General features: G+C 39.2%; 1 protein-coding gene across 3 annotated transcripts in view; it reads right to left on the minus strand.

Annotated features, from left to right (window-relative positions):
- Positions 1–294: 294 nt before the first annotated feature.
- The window catches only part of CDH10 (cadherin 10), a 155,055-nt gene continuing 138,455 nt past the window's right edge, over positions 295–16,894 (minus strand). For 2 of the 3 annotated variants that reach the window (XM_005291559.5, XM_042859893.2), the window contains exons 10-12: positions 16,775–16,883; positions 13,548–13,799; positions 295–1,325 (exon numbers count right to left, since the gene is read on the minus strand). In XM_005291559.5, coding sequence (XP_005291616.1) covers positions 832–1,325; positions 13,548–13,799; positions 16,775–16,883 — 855 coding nt within the window. In that variant the 3' untranslated portion in view covers positions 295–831. The remainder of the gene's footprint in view (positions 1,326–13,547; positions 13,800–16,774; positions 16,884–16,894) is intronic. The other variant, XM_005291561.5, reaches the window with a different exon arrangement.

Genomic DNA, 16,894 nt, shown 5'->3' on the forward strand with positions numbered 1-16,894 from the left:
GTATTCTTGAAATAGGACTTGTTTTCCCAGCGGTGCTGCTTCCCACCTTCTTAGTCACCGTTGAAAATTTTTTGTTTTATTTTTTCCTTATCAAATGAATGGACACCCAATCTTCTCCATCTGAACACATTCAAAATTTTGGTGGGAAATGCTTGGTTAAATATAGACAGCATAAAAATGGCTGGAGTAAGCACTGTTGTTACAGAAGTAACTGCATTCTCTCCTTCAGCCTGAGTATGTAGATAGCTTCTTGGAGGGGAAGGATTCACAATTCATCTCCCAGAACAGGCAACATAGTTGTAAAAACTGGTTTATTTCTTAAAAATAAATACAAAAATATAAATATAAAACATTGGCAGATAGAATTTGATGAAATGAAGTTGCACAAACTTTTTTTAAACCAGCTGCATATCACACGTATTAACACCACATGTACATTTTTTTTAAATTTTAATGTACAGAACTGGACATACTTTTTTTTTTCTTTGCCTTCTTAAAAGCTGCACTTGCAAGGGTAGGACATGTACCTAACAAAAGCGGCTTGTACATGAGGTTGCTTAAGGGAATATCACCCTGTTCAAGCTTCTGAAAGTACTTTTACTTACTAAAATGGACAACACTGAATTTCCATAGCTTTGGCTCTTGGAAGGTGATTAAATAAAATGCTGTATATATTCCGTGACATCCTACTAGAAAGAATGAATGACAATGAACAAATTAGAAAGAAAACCATTGTGCTGAGTGGCAGGAAAATTTTCCTGAATGTTAAATATTGTTGAGTGGAGAAGGTGTCTGTAAAATTACTTCCTCTCAAATGGACCCTATTGGAGGTTAAGAAGTGTCTTTGTCACTTTCTCCTCCACCATACATTTCAGCTAGCTTATTAAACCGAGGGCCCCATTCTCTGAGGTAATCGTAGTTTTGGTCTCCTTCAGTAGTACCTGACTCTAAGGAACTCAAGGATTCAGCTATAGAATCATTTCCTTCGTAGGCGTAGGTTGCAAGTGAATCATATGGTGGTGCAGAGGGATCAATATCATGCTCCTTTAGCCTTTGGTTAATGAAATCTCGGACATCTGTATTATTTGGTGCTGAAGGAGTCCTCCGTGGTATAAATAATGTTTCAGGAATAATATCTCGTCGAAGCTTCTTATCTTCAATAGCTGCAGGATTTCTCAGTGTGCCAATATCAAAGGCTTGAGTGTCTTCCTCTCCACCGCCTTCATCATTATAACTCACAATGTTGTCTCTGATGTCCTCTTTAGACAGGATCAGAGGCTCTTTCTTTCGCTGCCTCTTCAGAGCAGCAAATAGCACCACTATAACTTAAAAAAAAACAACAGAAGAGCAGATAGATAAACTAAAGATCTCAATTTAACAATTTCTCAGTGGCAAGCTCAGCAGACACAATAGCTTTACTTTACCTAAGTTTTACCAACTAAGCTTAAGAGTCCCTGAAACAGCAATGATTCCATCCTGTTTTTTGATTACCTTACCATGTATCGTGTAAAACCTCTCTTGTGCTTAAGACAGGATGCACTCAGAATAAGATCTTTTCTGTATCTTTGAATAGGGACATTGGTTTGGTCTGAAAATGGCCAGGTCTGCTTTGATGGTGAGGGAGACTATTTTTGCAAGTTTCAAGCAGACTGCTCAAACTGTGCTTGAGTTGCAGTTAATTAAATATTACTTTGAAAAATCATAAAATTCAATCTTGGTATCCTTCCACTCCAAACAGCTTCTTTCTGATCACTTTATGTAAAGTTAAACATTTGTGAAGTAGTGCACAGGAATCTACTTGACAATAATATATCATCAAAATATTGCTGACTGATGTCTCTATTCTAATGGTGATTTTGTATGAGAAATAGTGTGTTTATGTTTTATGGCTGGATGCAGTTAGAGAGAACATAGGTATCACTTTTTATTGTTTGTAGTGAGCACATATTCTTTTAGTATAAGAAAGAGGAACTCCTTCTAATGAACCTGGAATTTAAATTACCTTGTTTCTATCTCCCCTATGAAAACACACTCACTTGAACACATATTATACTATATAAATATGAAGTATAATTGTTTCAATTAAGCAATAATGTTTTAATTTAGAAGACATTTCACTTTGTTTCCAAAGATACTGATTACTTTTTAGCGTGGCTTAATAATTTTTATGAATAATAGGCATTCAGCCCATTTTTGGTTTGCCAATAATTTGTGAACGGAGCTTGATTTTTTTATGAGTGTATTTGGCAGGTACTCACAAAATAGCTTAGATGACTAATGTTCAGTCTACAGTGGTTTCCACCAGGTTTGCCAACTGTTCATTATAAATTGTGTTGTTTGGTCATTTAAATTATACAACATTACCTCAGTATTTGAACTTAACTACTAACAAAGACAAATAGTTTTTGCTTTTTTTTAAACAAATCTATTCATGTTAAATTTATAATTAAACTTTCAGGAAATGTCAACATTTTTACATAGAAGAAAAACTCATAGTGAGATGAACATTTAGGGCCTAATCCAAAATACATTGAAACCAATTAATTCTATCATCTAATATAGATTCATAGATTTTAGGACTGGAAGGGACTTTGAGAGGTCATCGAGTCCAGTCCCCTGCTCTCACGGCAGGACCAAATACTGTCTAGACCATCCCTGATAGACAGATATGAAAACGATTAATCTCAGTGAGCTTCTGCTCAGACTCTTAGTCACCAAGGTATTTGTGAATCAACCAGTTTTAATGGACACAAGCAATAAGATTGCAGTCAACTCATAAATGGGATTTCCTAGGGACTAGGAAATTTGATGAAACCTCTTGACCCAAACTGCACTATTCATAATTTAGTTGACTACAGGCTTGCGTGTATGAAACACTGAGCCACCTAATAAGTAAAACTGGTTCAATTACTTTTTTTTTCAATCAGAAAGTGTGTCTTCCTCTAACGCTTTTTTTTTTCTGCAGGAAAAATGCTATTTTTGACAGAAAAATTAAATTTTCTGATTGGAAAAAATAAGTTATTTTGAATCAGCATTTCAAAATAAAATGAATTTTTTTTCTTTTTGTTTTTAGAAAACAAAATATATTTATTCCATTTTGATTTGGGTATTTTCAGGGTTTTTCCCTCCCTCTTTTCCACTGGAAAAACAGGCTGGTGGAAACCACTCTCTAAATATTTGCAGTTGGAAAAACATTTTCTTTCATTTTTAACTTTAATGCTTTCATGAACTGGAAGTGCATAGAAGTACCTGTTCTGATATTAACTTTAATACCAGCATAAAGTGTACTGGCTTCCCACCTTCTTTTCAAGTGAGGGAAAATAACGGAGAAAGAAATCTAACAATACTCAATTATTTTTGTTTTCAAAAACTGAACCTATGGACATTATTTCAAAATGTCTTGTAGAAAACAGACACTTAAATGGGGAAATTTACCCCCTGGGATAACAATGCCATTTCCCTTCTAAAGATTAGAATCCTAATTCTAAAAGATAAGCACCTTCTGTGATGTGTGCTGAGAAATTACAGTTGTATGACTGCCACTTGAGTAAAACTAGCAGGTTTTGACTCCATGTGTGACACTTCCAGACCAGGTGCTAGCTCATGCCAAAGCACCAGGTCAATTCAGTTTTGTATTAGTATAGATCAAATTGATTGTATAAGAGTGTATTTGGTGTTTAAACTGCATTAAAAGAAGTGGGATGTTACCTGCATTGTTTTCACTTACCTGTATACCATTATAATGTACTAGCAAACATTTTACATGTTGTATACCCCTGTAACTAAATAACCCATCAACCAAGGAAGAAGTCTTGTCAATGCAAATGAAGAATTTTAACAGAAAAGTGTGAATTTCAAAGCAAGTGGTCACTGTGTGTTATAACCCCTTGGAGAATAACATGGGGGGGAAAGGAGTCCAGGAGAGCTGGCTGTATTTTAAAGAATCCTTACTGAAGTTGCAGGAAAAAAACATCCCAATGTGTAGAAAGAATAAGAATAAATATGGCAGGCGACCAGCTTGGCTTAACAGTGAAATCCTTGCTGATCTTAAACGCAAAAAAGAAGCTTACAAGAAGTGGAAGATTGGACAAATGACCAGGGAGGAGTATAAAAATATTGCTCAGGCGTGCAGGAGTGAAATCAGGAAGCCCAAAGCACACTTGGAGTTGCAGTTAGCAAGAGATGTTAAGAGTAACAAGAAGGGTTTCTTCAGGTATGTAAGCAACAAGAAGAAAGTCAAGGAAAGTGTGGGCCCCTTACTGAATGAGGGAGGCAACCTAGTGACAGAGGATGTGGAAAAAGCTAATGTACTCAATGCTTTTTTTGCTTGTCTTCACAAACAAGGTCAGCTCCCAGACTGCTGCACTGGGCAGCACAGCATGGGGAGGAGGTGACCAGCCCTCTGTGGAGAAAGAAGTGGTTCGGGACTATTTAGAAAAACTAGACGAGCACAGGTCCATGGGGCCGGATGTGCTGCATCCGAGGGTGCTAAAGGAGTTGGCGGATGTGATTGCGGAGCCATTGGTCATTATCTTTGAAAATTCATGGTGATCGGGGGAGAGGCTAATCTTTAAAAAAGGGAAGAAGGCCTGTCAGTCTCACCTCTGTCCCAGGAAAAATCATGGAGCAGGTCCTCAAGGAATCAATTTTGAAGCACTTAGAGGAGAGACAAGTGATCAGGAACAGTCAGCATGGCTTCACCAAGGGCAAGTCATGCCTGACTAACCTAATTACCTTCTATGAGGAGATAACTGGCTCTGTGGATGAGGGGAAATCTGTGGACATGTTATTCCTTGACTTTAGCAAAGCTTTTGATAGGGTCTCCCACAGTATTCTTGCCAGCAAGTTAAAGAAGCATGGGCTGGCTGAATGGACTATAAGGTGGACAGAAAGCTGGCTAGATCATCGGGCTCAATGGGTAGTGATCAATGGCTCCATGTCTAATTGGCAGCCGGTATCAAGCAGAGTGCCCCAAGGGTCGGTCCTGGGGCTGGTTTTCTTCAATAGCTTCATTAATGGTTTGGAGGATGGCGTGGATTGCACCCTCAGCAAGTTTTCAGATGACACTAAACTGGGAGGAGTGGCAGATACATTGGAGGGTAGGGACAGGATACAGAAGGTCCTAGACAAATTAGAGGATTGGGCCAAAAGAAATCTGATGAGGTTCAACAAGGAAAAGTGCAGAGTCCTGCACTTTGGACGAAAGAATCCCATGCGCTGTTACAGATTAGGGACCGAATGCCTAGGAAGCAGTTCCACAGAAAAGGACCTAGGGGTTACAGTGGACAAGAAGCTGGATATGAGTCAGTGTGCCCTTGTTGCAAAGAAGGCTAATGGCATTTTGGGCTGTATAAGTAGGGTCATTGCCAGCAGATCGAGGGATGTGATCATTCCCCTCTGTTCGGCATTGGTGAGGCCTCATCTAGAGTACTGTGTCCAATTTTGGGCCCCACACTACAAGAAGGATGTGGAAAAATTGGGAAGAGTCCAGCGGAGGGCAACAAAAATGATTAGGGGGCTGGAGCACATGACTTATGAGGAGAGGCTGAGGGAACTGGGATTGTTTAGTCTGCAGAAGAGAAGAATGAGGGGGGATTTGATAGCTGCTTTGAACTACCTGAAAGGGGGTTCCAAAGAAGATGGAGCTCGGCTGTTCTCAGTGGTACCAGATGACGGAACAAGGAATAATGGTCTCAAGTTGCAGTGGGGGTGGTTTAGGTTGGATATTAGGAAAAACTTTTCATTAGGAGGGTGGTGAAGCACTGGAATGGGTTACCTAGGGAGGTGGTGGAATCTCCTTCCTTAGAGGTTTTTAAGGTCAGGCTTGACAAAGCCCTGGCTGGGATGATTTAGTTGGGGATTAGGTCCTGCTTTGAGCAGGGGGTTGGACTAGATGTCCTCGTGAGGTCCCTTCCAACCCTGATATTCTATGATTCTATGATCAGAGATCAAAGACTCAAAATGCATTCCTCACTCTGTCATCAAAGGAAAAGCCTACGTAGGTAGTGACAGTGTCATCTTGTTTTCTGTGAGAAGAGGTTACAAGTATGGATTTAAGGAAAGATTTCTGGACTATTTGAATTCTTACAGGGAAGTATGCCAGATGCAAAGTGGAGATCCCCAGAGATAATCTGGGTACCCAGAAAAGACTTTTGGGACATTAGCAGTTTATTATATCACTGCCACCATTTGGAATTAAAAAACTGTGACTCACTTATACATATATTTTACCTGCTTTAATCTCTTAACTCTCTCTTCTTTTTGTTAGTTTACTATAGAATTGACTACCAGTGTTATCTTTGATGAAAAATCTAGAGTACCAATTAATCTGGGGTAAGTGACTGGTCTCTCGGGACTGGGAGCAACCTGATGTGATTTTGTTTGTTTGTGACGTTTTATCATAAAGTCCAGTTTGTATGGGTGGCAAGATAGATTGGAGAGTCTGTCTGTGACTCCATGCTAAGACGGGCATAGTGATCCAGGAGTTCACCTTTGATAATGGTTTGGTGAAATCTATTATAGAACACACCACCAGCTTGGGGTGTCTGCCCTGAGATAGGCACTCACAGTTGTGAGCCACTCCAGACTACACAACACCATGCACATATGCAATTTGCATGGCCATACTGCAGAGAATCCCAAACTACAATTCATTAATGGTTTCTTTGTGTCAACTTTGAAATAAGGTCATAACAGTAAGCATGTTTGTTTACTGATGTAGTCCTATGAATAACTTTGAAATAAGGTCATATTAATTTCTCTCAGGATCAGGTTTGGTGCTGCAAGTAACAGTATTTCTGACTCTAAACTCTAACAGCTTTTGTGATGTGCCACAGAAACTTACACATATGTCAAACAAAAATATGATACCAATAAATACAGAACAACTCTAGCAACATAATATAAAGCCTTATTGAAATGTTAAGTAAAGAATCAAGTATTTAAAATTATTTCCTTGATTATCATACAGACTAAAATCATCAATTGCCTTCCTGACCATTGCTGCCATGGGGGGACCGGACTAGTTCCTTCCCTCCTGCCCCTCTTCAGCAATACTTAGCAGGGATGCTGGCCCTAGACACCAATTTGAATCTTAAAACCAGTCCATAAATGTAAAGCTATGCTAATGCACCCATCAGCGTGAATCTAAATTTAGTGAACAGCCTGCGACAGCTGCTCTTTCATAGGTCCTGGACTGCAACCCATGCACTACATCTTAACTAATCTACTTTTCTCTCCTAACCAGCAGATTGGTAATGATCCTGGAAAGTCAGGCTACCCACCCTAAGACCCGAGTGTAGGTGGCTTGTGTTCCTTACAAATGAGAGGCTCTTCTCTGAAAAGTGACTCTAAAATGACATGATGTGATTGCGAGGTTGCCATCTCCCATGACAACAGTTTCAAATAAAGCATCTTTTTATTTATAAAGAGCTTTAAAAATAAACACCACCAGCAATAACAAAAATCTGCTAGCCCTGGAAACTTATCTGTGGCTATGAGACCTAAGCTGTGTTGTTTTATTCTCACAAATGAACATCCATTACTGCAGCCCATGGTGTCCTCAGTTACACCTATGCAACCCATGTGACTTCAGGGAGTCTGCACAAGTGTAACTGATTGGAACATGACAATGCATTGTTGCTGGTGATGAACAAGGAGGAGTATAATCCAAGTCCTGCTCTCAAACACCTGAAGGTGCTTAAGTAGTAATAAGTCAAAATAAGCAGTTCTCACTATGAAGTCAAGGAGCTGATTTGTTGAGTAAAAATTATTTTTCTGAGTTACAACATACATCAGTTTCTGACTCCTGACTAGATACCCATCTGGGGAGGAGTTAGAAATCATAATGAAAACAAATGCAGAGCAGAGAAACTTGCCTTTGTCTTCACAGACAAGGTCAGCTCCTAAACTGCTGCACTGGGCAGCATAGTATGGGGAGGAGGTGAGCAGCCCTCAGTGGTGAAAGAACAGGTTAAGGACTATTTAGAAAAGCTGGACATGCACAATTGAGGTCCAGATCTAACGCATCCGAGGGTGATGAGGGAGTTGGCTGATGTGATTGCAGAGCCATTAGCCATTATCTTTCAAAACTCATGGTGATGTCCCAGACGATTGGAAAAAGGCAAATATAGTGCCCATCTTTAAAAAGGGAAGAAGGAGAATCTGGGGAACTACAGACCATTCAGCCTCACCTCAGTCACTGGAAAAATCATGGAGCGGGTCCTCAAGGAATACATTTTGAAGCACTTGGAGAAGAAGAAGGTGATCAGGAACAGTCAACATGGATTCACCAAGGGCAAGTCATGCCTGACCAACCTGATGGCCTTTTACAATGAGATAACTGGCTCTGTGGATATGGGGAAAGTGGTGGACGTGATATATCTTGACTTTAGGAAAGCTTTTGATACAGTCTCCCACAGTATACTTGCCAGCAAGTTAAAGTGTGGATGGATGAATGGACTATAAGGTGGAGAAAAAGCTGGCTAGATCGTCAGGCTCAACAGGTAGTGATCAATGGCTCGATGTCTAGTTGGCAGCTGGTATAAAGCAGAGTGTCCTAGTGTCCTGGGGATGGTTTTGTTCAATATTTTAATTAATGATCTGGAAGATGGGATGGATTGCACCCTCAGCAAGTTTGCGGATGACACTAAGCTGGGGGGCAGAGGTAGATATGCTGGAGGGTAGGGATAGGGTCCAAAGTGACCTAGACAATTGGAGGAGTGGGCCAAAAGAAATCTGATGAGGGTCAACAAGGACAAGTGCAGAGTCCTGCACTTAGGATGGAAGAATCCCATGCACTGCTAGAGGATCGAGGCCGACTGGCAGTTCTGCAGAAAAGGACCTGGGGATTATGGTGGACGAGAAGCTGGATATATGTCAACAGTGTGCCCTTGTTGCCAAGAAGGCTAACGGCATATTGGGCTGCATTAGTAGGATCATTACCAGCAGATTGAGGGAAGTGATTATTCCCCTCTATTCGGCACTGGTGAGGCCACATCTGGAGTATTATGTCCAGTTTTGGGCCCCCCACTACAGAAAGGAGGTGGACAAATTGGAGAGAGTTCAGCAGAGGGCAACGGAAATTATTAGGGGGCTGGGGCACACGACTTATGAGTAAAGGCTGGGAGAACTGGGCTTATTTAGTCTGCAGAAGAGAAGAGTGAGGGGGGTTTCCAAAGAGGATGGAGCTAGGCTGTTCCAAGTGGTGGCAGATGACAGAACAAGGAGCGATGGTCTCAAGTTGCAGTGGGGGAGGTCTAAGTTGGATATTAGGAAAAAACTATTTCACTAGGTGGGTGGTGAATCACTGGAATGGATTACCTAGGGAGGTGGACTGTTTTTAAGGCCCGGCTTGACAAAGCCCTGGCTGGGATGTTTTAGTTGGGTTTGGTCCTGATTTGAGCAGGGGGTTGGACAGATGACCACCTGAGGTCCTTTCCAACCCTAATCGTCTATGATTCTATGAAGATAACCACTGAAATTCAGTGTTCTGCCTAATGCAGATCAATTGAGTGGCCAATCATATGCCTACATATAATTAGAAATAGGCTGAACCTGGAAATGTTGTTTATCACCCTGCAAAAAAGAAATCTAAACATTAACACCCATAAGAACAATCTAATGAACCCTTCCTTTTTTTAGAGAAGAAATGGCTACTGTCATATTCAGGAGTGAGTCACATCCTCCAGGCTCTCCATGGGCACTTTTCCCCAGACTGGCTAACTTCACGGCTTGCCCCTCTTTCGACTGGGGCACCCCTATTCCCATCTTTGCAGCCCCTGTCAAATGCACTCCTCAAATGGCAGTGCCCCTCTTTCCAAATGTTTTAACACTACAGGCCCAACTGTGTTTGTTGGCATCTGTAAGAAATTTGCCTTTAATAAGCTGCTAGTGGCATGCCTCCAAAAGTGACTCAAAAAGAGCTTCTTCAAACAAAAAGTAGGGCTGTCAATTAATCACAGTTAACTCATGCGATTAACTCAAAAAATTAATCACGGTTAATTGCACTTTTAAAACAATAGAATACCAATTGAAATTTATTAAATATTTTTGGATGTGTTCCACATTTTCAAATATATTGATTTCACTTAAAATACACAATACAAAATGTACAGTGCTCACTTTATATTATTATTTTTGATTACAAATATTTGCACTGTAAAAATGATAAAAGAAATTGTATTTTTCAATTCACCTCCTTCAAGTACTGTAGTGCAATTTCTTTATTGTGAAAGTGCAACTTACAAATGTAGATTTTTTTGTTACATAACTGCACTCAAAAAAACAAAACAATGTAAAACTTTGAACCTACAAGTACACTCAGTCCTACTGCTTGTTCAGCCAATCGCTAAGACAAACAAGTTTGTTTACATTTCCCGGACATAATGCTGCCCGCTTCTTATTTACAATGTCACCTGAAAGTCAGAACAGGTGTTTGCGTGGCACTTTTGTAGCCAGCATTGCAAGATATTTACTTGCCAGATATGCTAAACATTCGTATGCTCCTTCCTGCTTCGGCCACCATTCCAGAGGACATGCTTTCATGCTGATGACGCTCATTAAAAAAAATGTGTTAATTAAATTTGTGACTGAACTCCTTGGGGGAGAATTATATTTTTCCTGCTTGCGTTTTACCCACATTTTGCCATATATTTCATGTTATAGCAGTGTCAGATGATGACCCAGCAAATGTTGTTCGTTTTAAGAACACTTTCACTGCAGATTTGACAAAATGCAAAGAAGGTACCAATGTGAGATTTTGAAAGATAGGTACAGCACTCGACCCAAGGTTTAAGAATCTGAAGTGCCGTCCAAAATCTGAGAGGGGCAAGGTGTGGAACATGCTTTCAGAAGCCTTAAAAGAGCCACACTCTGATGCGGAAACTGCAGAACCGAACCACCAAAAAAGAAAATCAACCTTCTGCTAGCGGCAGCTGACTCAGATGATGAAAATGAATTTGCGTTGGTCTGCACTGCTTTGGATTGTTATCGAGCAGAACCCGTCATCGGCACGGACGCATGTCCTCTGTAATGGTGGTTGAAGCATGAAGGGACACATGAATCTTTAGTGCATCTGGCACGTAAATATCTTGCGACACCAGCTACAACAGTGCCATGCAAACACCTGTTGTCTCTTTTTCAGGTGACATTGTAAACAAGAGGCAGCATTATCTCCTGCAAATGTAAACAAACTTGTTTGTCTGAGCGATTGGTTGAACAAGTTGGACTGAGTGGACTTGTAGGTTCTAAAGTTTTACATTGTTTTATACTTGGGTGAAGTTTTTTTTTAACATAATTCTACATTTGTAAGTTCAATAATACAAATGATGTTGTGCAATCACTTTAATAGGTGAATTGAAAAATACTACTACTTTTGTTTTTTACTATGCAAATATTTGTAATAAAAAAATAATAACATAAAGGGAGCACTGTACACTTTGTATTCTGTGTGGTAATTGAAATCAATATATTTGAAAATGTAGAAAACATCCAAATTATTTACATAAATTGTATTCTATTATTCTTTAACAGTGCGATTAATCACGATGAATTTTTTTAATCGCTTGACAGCCCTAAAAAAATTATTGCCTATTCAATAAAAGATACATAACTAGCAAGGAGAAGGGTTTAAACAAGTGTGTGTATACATCTTGTCACCTAAATTTTACTCTTTCCTTGGCAGTTTCCACTTAGCCCAGCTGCCTCCATCTCTGAGATGGGAGAGAGAGACTGCCCTGCAGTTTTCTCTTAACCTTTTAGCCTAATTGGAGCCAGCCAGATTTCCCAATGAATAGCTTCCCCTACTCTTTCCTTAAGGACCTTGGTATTCTTTTCTGGTGGTAACTTATCTTTGTCATTGTTTTGTTTTCCTCTTAACAGCCTTGTTTGATTTAATTCCATATAGTCAGGCAGGATAATATCAAGTAGATAAACTGAGGTGCATCTGATGTTAATATAAAATAATAGACAACTCCCTCCTCCTCCACAGCTAGTTACATCAATTCACCAAATTGGCTTCTGAAAAAATATTTCAACATTATATTGGGCAATTTTGCATAAGACAAACCCCTGTGGTGATCTTGTATGTTCCTAAAAATACCTGTGCTTTATTATTACAAAGGCATCAGCTGAGCTTCTTTTTGCCATTTGTAACATAATTACCCTGATAAATCAAACTATCGTAAGGTATTTCTACTTTCAGACTAAGGTTCCTAGTTTTCCAAAATTTGTTCACTCCCCTATACACCACAGGAGACATAAAAGTTCAAATTTAAAATTTAGGACATTTAGGTTTCCGAAAACACTGCAATATCATTACAAAGAATAATTTACTCTTCAGTTCATAAGACACAAAATTATGGTGTGACTCAATGTTAAAGACACATTAAATCAGGTTTCTCCTATGGCCCAGTAAAGGATCACTTGCACTAAAGCTCACTATATAAGAAAGGGAAAGACTTATGAAATGCATGATAGAAGATAACATTAAATGTAATGTTCTTATTTGACGACTAAAAGTCTGTGCAAACAAATTCCATGTACGGCATGATAGCAGGGGATCACGCTCTAACCTATTGCACTGAACTGAATCAGTGAAAGTTACTCTGGATTTACCAGTGTAAAGGGCAAAATTTGGCCCTTTACAGAATATTCCCTGAGCTTTTTTTCATGTGCATGAGAGAACTAAAAAGAGGTACATCTATTATCAATACAACAAACCAAACACATATTTTAATATTTGAAATGTTAGCATCATAAGCATATTAAGTATTTTGAGGCATTCCATGGCAAAGTAAATAAAGTTTACATAAAATAACATTGGTCATGGGCCAGGCTTTTTGTGTCTTCTCATGGAACACACACTGAAATTGTCACCTTTACTTCATCCCTTTGGAAATAAAGTACTTGAGGAGTGTCCTGGCCTCCATTTAGTTCTCACAAGATCTACTGGTTTCAGGGGGTAAACTCCACCAGTTCATAGAGAAAGGAACACTGCTTCCCTAAGAAGGATGAATCACTATGTGAACTTAAGATGAAAAATATTGATCAGTTTGCTTGGCTCTCACAACCATTTCTAATACATTTTCTATTAGAAAGTGGTATAGATAATGGTTTCAATGCGTAAAGGGGTAAAAGTATCTCAAATTATTTATCTGCTTAAAAGTACATTTTACAATTCTCTGCCAGTAAATGCCAAAAACTGAAGTCCCAGTTCAATTATTTGACTTTGCTATGTAGTTTAACCCTCTTAGCCATTTTTAAGGGAACAACTTCACTGTAGTATATAGGTACTGCCATTTGCGTACTGAAATTTGTTGAAACAATTTAACAACCTGAGAGTTTTCATTCTTAGTCACCTAGATGTTTTACTACATCTGAGTTCATCATAGCATAAACTGTTTCCACTGTATTACAGTAGTTTTGAATCTTGCATCAGAAAACACAATCACTAATATTTCAAAACTACGTAGCTTGCAATTGGTCAGGCCTCTATATCTCTGAAGTATTCGTTCATTTGGGAAAAGATGCATTTTTCTATAACTTACCTAGAAGTATAATGATGCAGAGAAGAATAGCAATTAGAGCACCAGTGCTGAGGCCAGCAGGAAGGAGCAAGGCCTCAGCATTACAGGACTGCATGTTACCACGGTTGTCGCAGGTGCACACTCGAATTGTCAGAGTGCCAGTGCTACTCTGGATTGGGTAGTCATTGTCCGATATCACCACTGGCAGGAAATAGGTGCTTATTTCATGTCTACTGAAGCCATTTCTTCTTGTCAAAATTCTGGCAGTGTTATCTATATCAGTTAAAAATATTTTTATATATTACTAATGTGTAATATACAACTATAAAATTCATAGTATATATAACATAAACATTTTTTATCAGAGTTTTTGGTTCACTATGTTATTTTGGAAAGTGTGCTTCCTTAACATCTGAGATCAGGCTTTTTTCTACTGGCATTTCAACTTGACCAAAAGGCTGCTTCGCCTCTCTCTTCCCCTCAACATGCTGTTGCCCAATGCATTGTATTCCTCAGTATCTCAAGCTGAAATGTGATTGGAAGAGTGATTAACACAGGCATTCAGAAGATCAAAATGCAATACTGTATTCCTAAACAGTTTAGACATGAGAATGTACTCCAGATACTGTATATGTGCCAAGTAGTACAGTCTTATCATGCTGTTATTAATCTGTAGTGTAAACAGTAGCATTAAATCCTGTGCAAATAGCCTCCCTGCAAGTGAGAGATGCCAGGAGGGCTGCTGCTCTTTCTACTAATACAGGACAAAAATACAAAAACAAGAAATAAGGGCAAATGTTTCCTCTTTGATCAGAATAGTCAGTCTCTGCTAGATAAGCATTATCTGTACTGCCAGCTGACTTCCCGTAGAAGTTAATGAGTTTTACCCATCTACAAAAAGTATAGAATATCATTAGAAATGGATAAGATATATTTTCTTAGAGCCCATCCTCTGCATAGGCCGGATCTATTCCCCAGGATATATCCTCTATTAAAATATTGCACTTGGTTTGAGCTAGAAGGCTGAGAGAAGTGAAGAACATTCTATTGTATGCACTCTAGAATGTTCCTTTACAGCTCCTCCCATCTGATGTCACCCTGGTTTCAGATCTTTTTATGCTGGTTGATTTCATAATTCTAACACAAGCCAAACAGACTATGGATGAGTGCTCATGTCCCATTTCCCCAACAAAAGACACACTCCTAAAAGCTTTTCCTGGCAACAGTCAGAAAAAAAAAAGACAAATGAACAAAAAGAAACCCAAAGTGGCTATCCACTTGGAGTCATCGGTCTCATTCAGCTTTACAAAGGAGCAAAGACAGAAGACTAAGAAGCGAGTCCCTTTGGTCAAGCTTCCTCTGCTCCCATTCTCTCCTCATTGCACTCCCTCCTCAAAAAATCAGGCATTAGCTTAGCCTCTGCTATACATTGCCTCTGACCCACAACCCAAACTAATTTGATGTTTTATTTAGCTCCTGTTCTTGTCATGTTATTCTCTGTTGCTCCCCCTTCACCAGTTGTTACAGACTCTCCATTGTTTGTACATAGGCAGAGGAACTTTTCTCAGTGGTGGTGCCTGGGGGTGCAGGAGGCTGTGGAGGCTTACTAAGGCTAGAACGATTTTTCTTTTCACTTTGAGTCTAGGATTCTGTGAGCTTAAACTAAAGATGACTAGGTGAATTAAGTTTATATAAAGTGAAATCTTCTGCAGGTCGAGGACAGCTGACAATCTTCTGGGGATAGTAGGCATTTACCTACCTCCAAACTCTCTTCTGAGTTGAGACTCTACAATTTCCCATTTATGACTTACCTCTACATAGCATACGTTAATTCATTTATTTCCAGATAAGGGGCTTAATGATGAGAACAGATCAATGCCATTTGGTTTTGAATGTGCATGGATGAAGTAAGCCTCCAATGATTACAGGTCTGTGTCCTTTATATAACTTCAGTGAATTTATATTTTGGTTATGGTGTACTAAATGTATCTGTAGACTACATGTAGTGGTTATATCCATGTCACAGAGAGCATTTATCATGACCCTTCAACTGCTGCATCTACTCCCCACTAATCCATTGCTACTGGGACTACTTAAACATTCCAGACTCCTGAGCAGCTTCATACAGTTTAAGGTCCAATGTCCTGTGACCCAAGGGACACACAATTTGATACTATCAAAATGGAGAAGATTCCTAACCACCTAAAAAGGGAAAATGCTGTTTCTTGCCTTAGAAAGACCCCCCGATATCAGGTTTCAGTGCTATTTTCAAAATCACCTAGTGGATTTAGACACCCAATTCCCATGAATTTCAATGGCAATTGTAAAAAGAAGAACAGGAATACTTGTGGCACCTTAGAGACTAACAAATTTATTAGAGCATAAGCTTTCGTGGACTACAGCCCACTTCTTCGCAGCTAGTCTTCTAAGCCATTTTAAAAGCCTGAAGTTGTAGCATTCAGACTTCCAAGTCTGATCTCTTCAGACCTGTCTCATTGCTCCTTGTGCTCCCATATCTCTTCTAATTAGATTGTGAGTTCTGGAGGCAGGGTCTGTCTGTACAGAGCCTATCATTGTGGGTCCCTGCTCTATGATTGGGGCTGCTAAGCACCACCATCTTCTAGAGGTAAAACTAAATGTTGTGTCCCCATTTGGGAAACTGTTTTAATAATATAAATACGTAAGAGCTGATGAAGACTCAGCAGTCTTGATTCACAGTCTGAACTTCTTTCTAGTTTTAGATATAGTGCGGGTTAACATGACTCTCCTGATTGTTCCTTAAGGTTCAGTTTGTAACAATCCTCAAACCAAAAGATGACAAAATCACCATGCTTTAAAAACATGTAAAGCCACCAAATGCAACTGAAATCTTGATCCAGATTTACTTCAACATAAGCTTACATTTTGGGTTTGTAAAATATTGAAATCTTTACTCTTCTTTTAAAATAAAGGAAATTATTTCCATCAGATTGTTGATACCCAATTTTCCATCATATATCCCATAAGTGTTGCCATGGACAAGAAGAAAGGGTCATAAGCACAGTAAGGTTATAGGCAACTCCACAGTAGTAACATTAATTTTGTCTGCTATCTATATGAGGTTCAGTGGCCTGTGAAGGCCCAGTCCTTTCTTCCAGTTAACAGGTCTTAACTTTTGCAAACACAAGTTCAAATGTTTCAGAAAAATACCTGTAATATGTTAGGAATGAAAGCTAAATCTTATACCACGGGCAAGCTCTGTATTTTACCTTCATTATCTTGAACAGTAAAGTTTGGGTTAACAGCAGCTAAACTGAAGAAAAATTTTTGTCCTCCAAGGGGGTCGTCTTTGTCTACTGCACTTATGGTCTGTATTAGCTGCAGACAAG

The sequence above is a fragment of the Chrysemys picta genome, chromosome 2, assembly GCF_011386835.1.
Source record: "Chrysemys picta bellii isolate R12L10 chromosome 2, ASM1138683v2, whole genome shotgun sequence".
NCBI lineage: Eukaryota > Metazoa > Chordata > Testudines > Emydidae > Chrysemys > Chrysemys picta.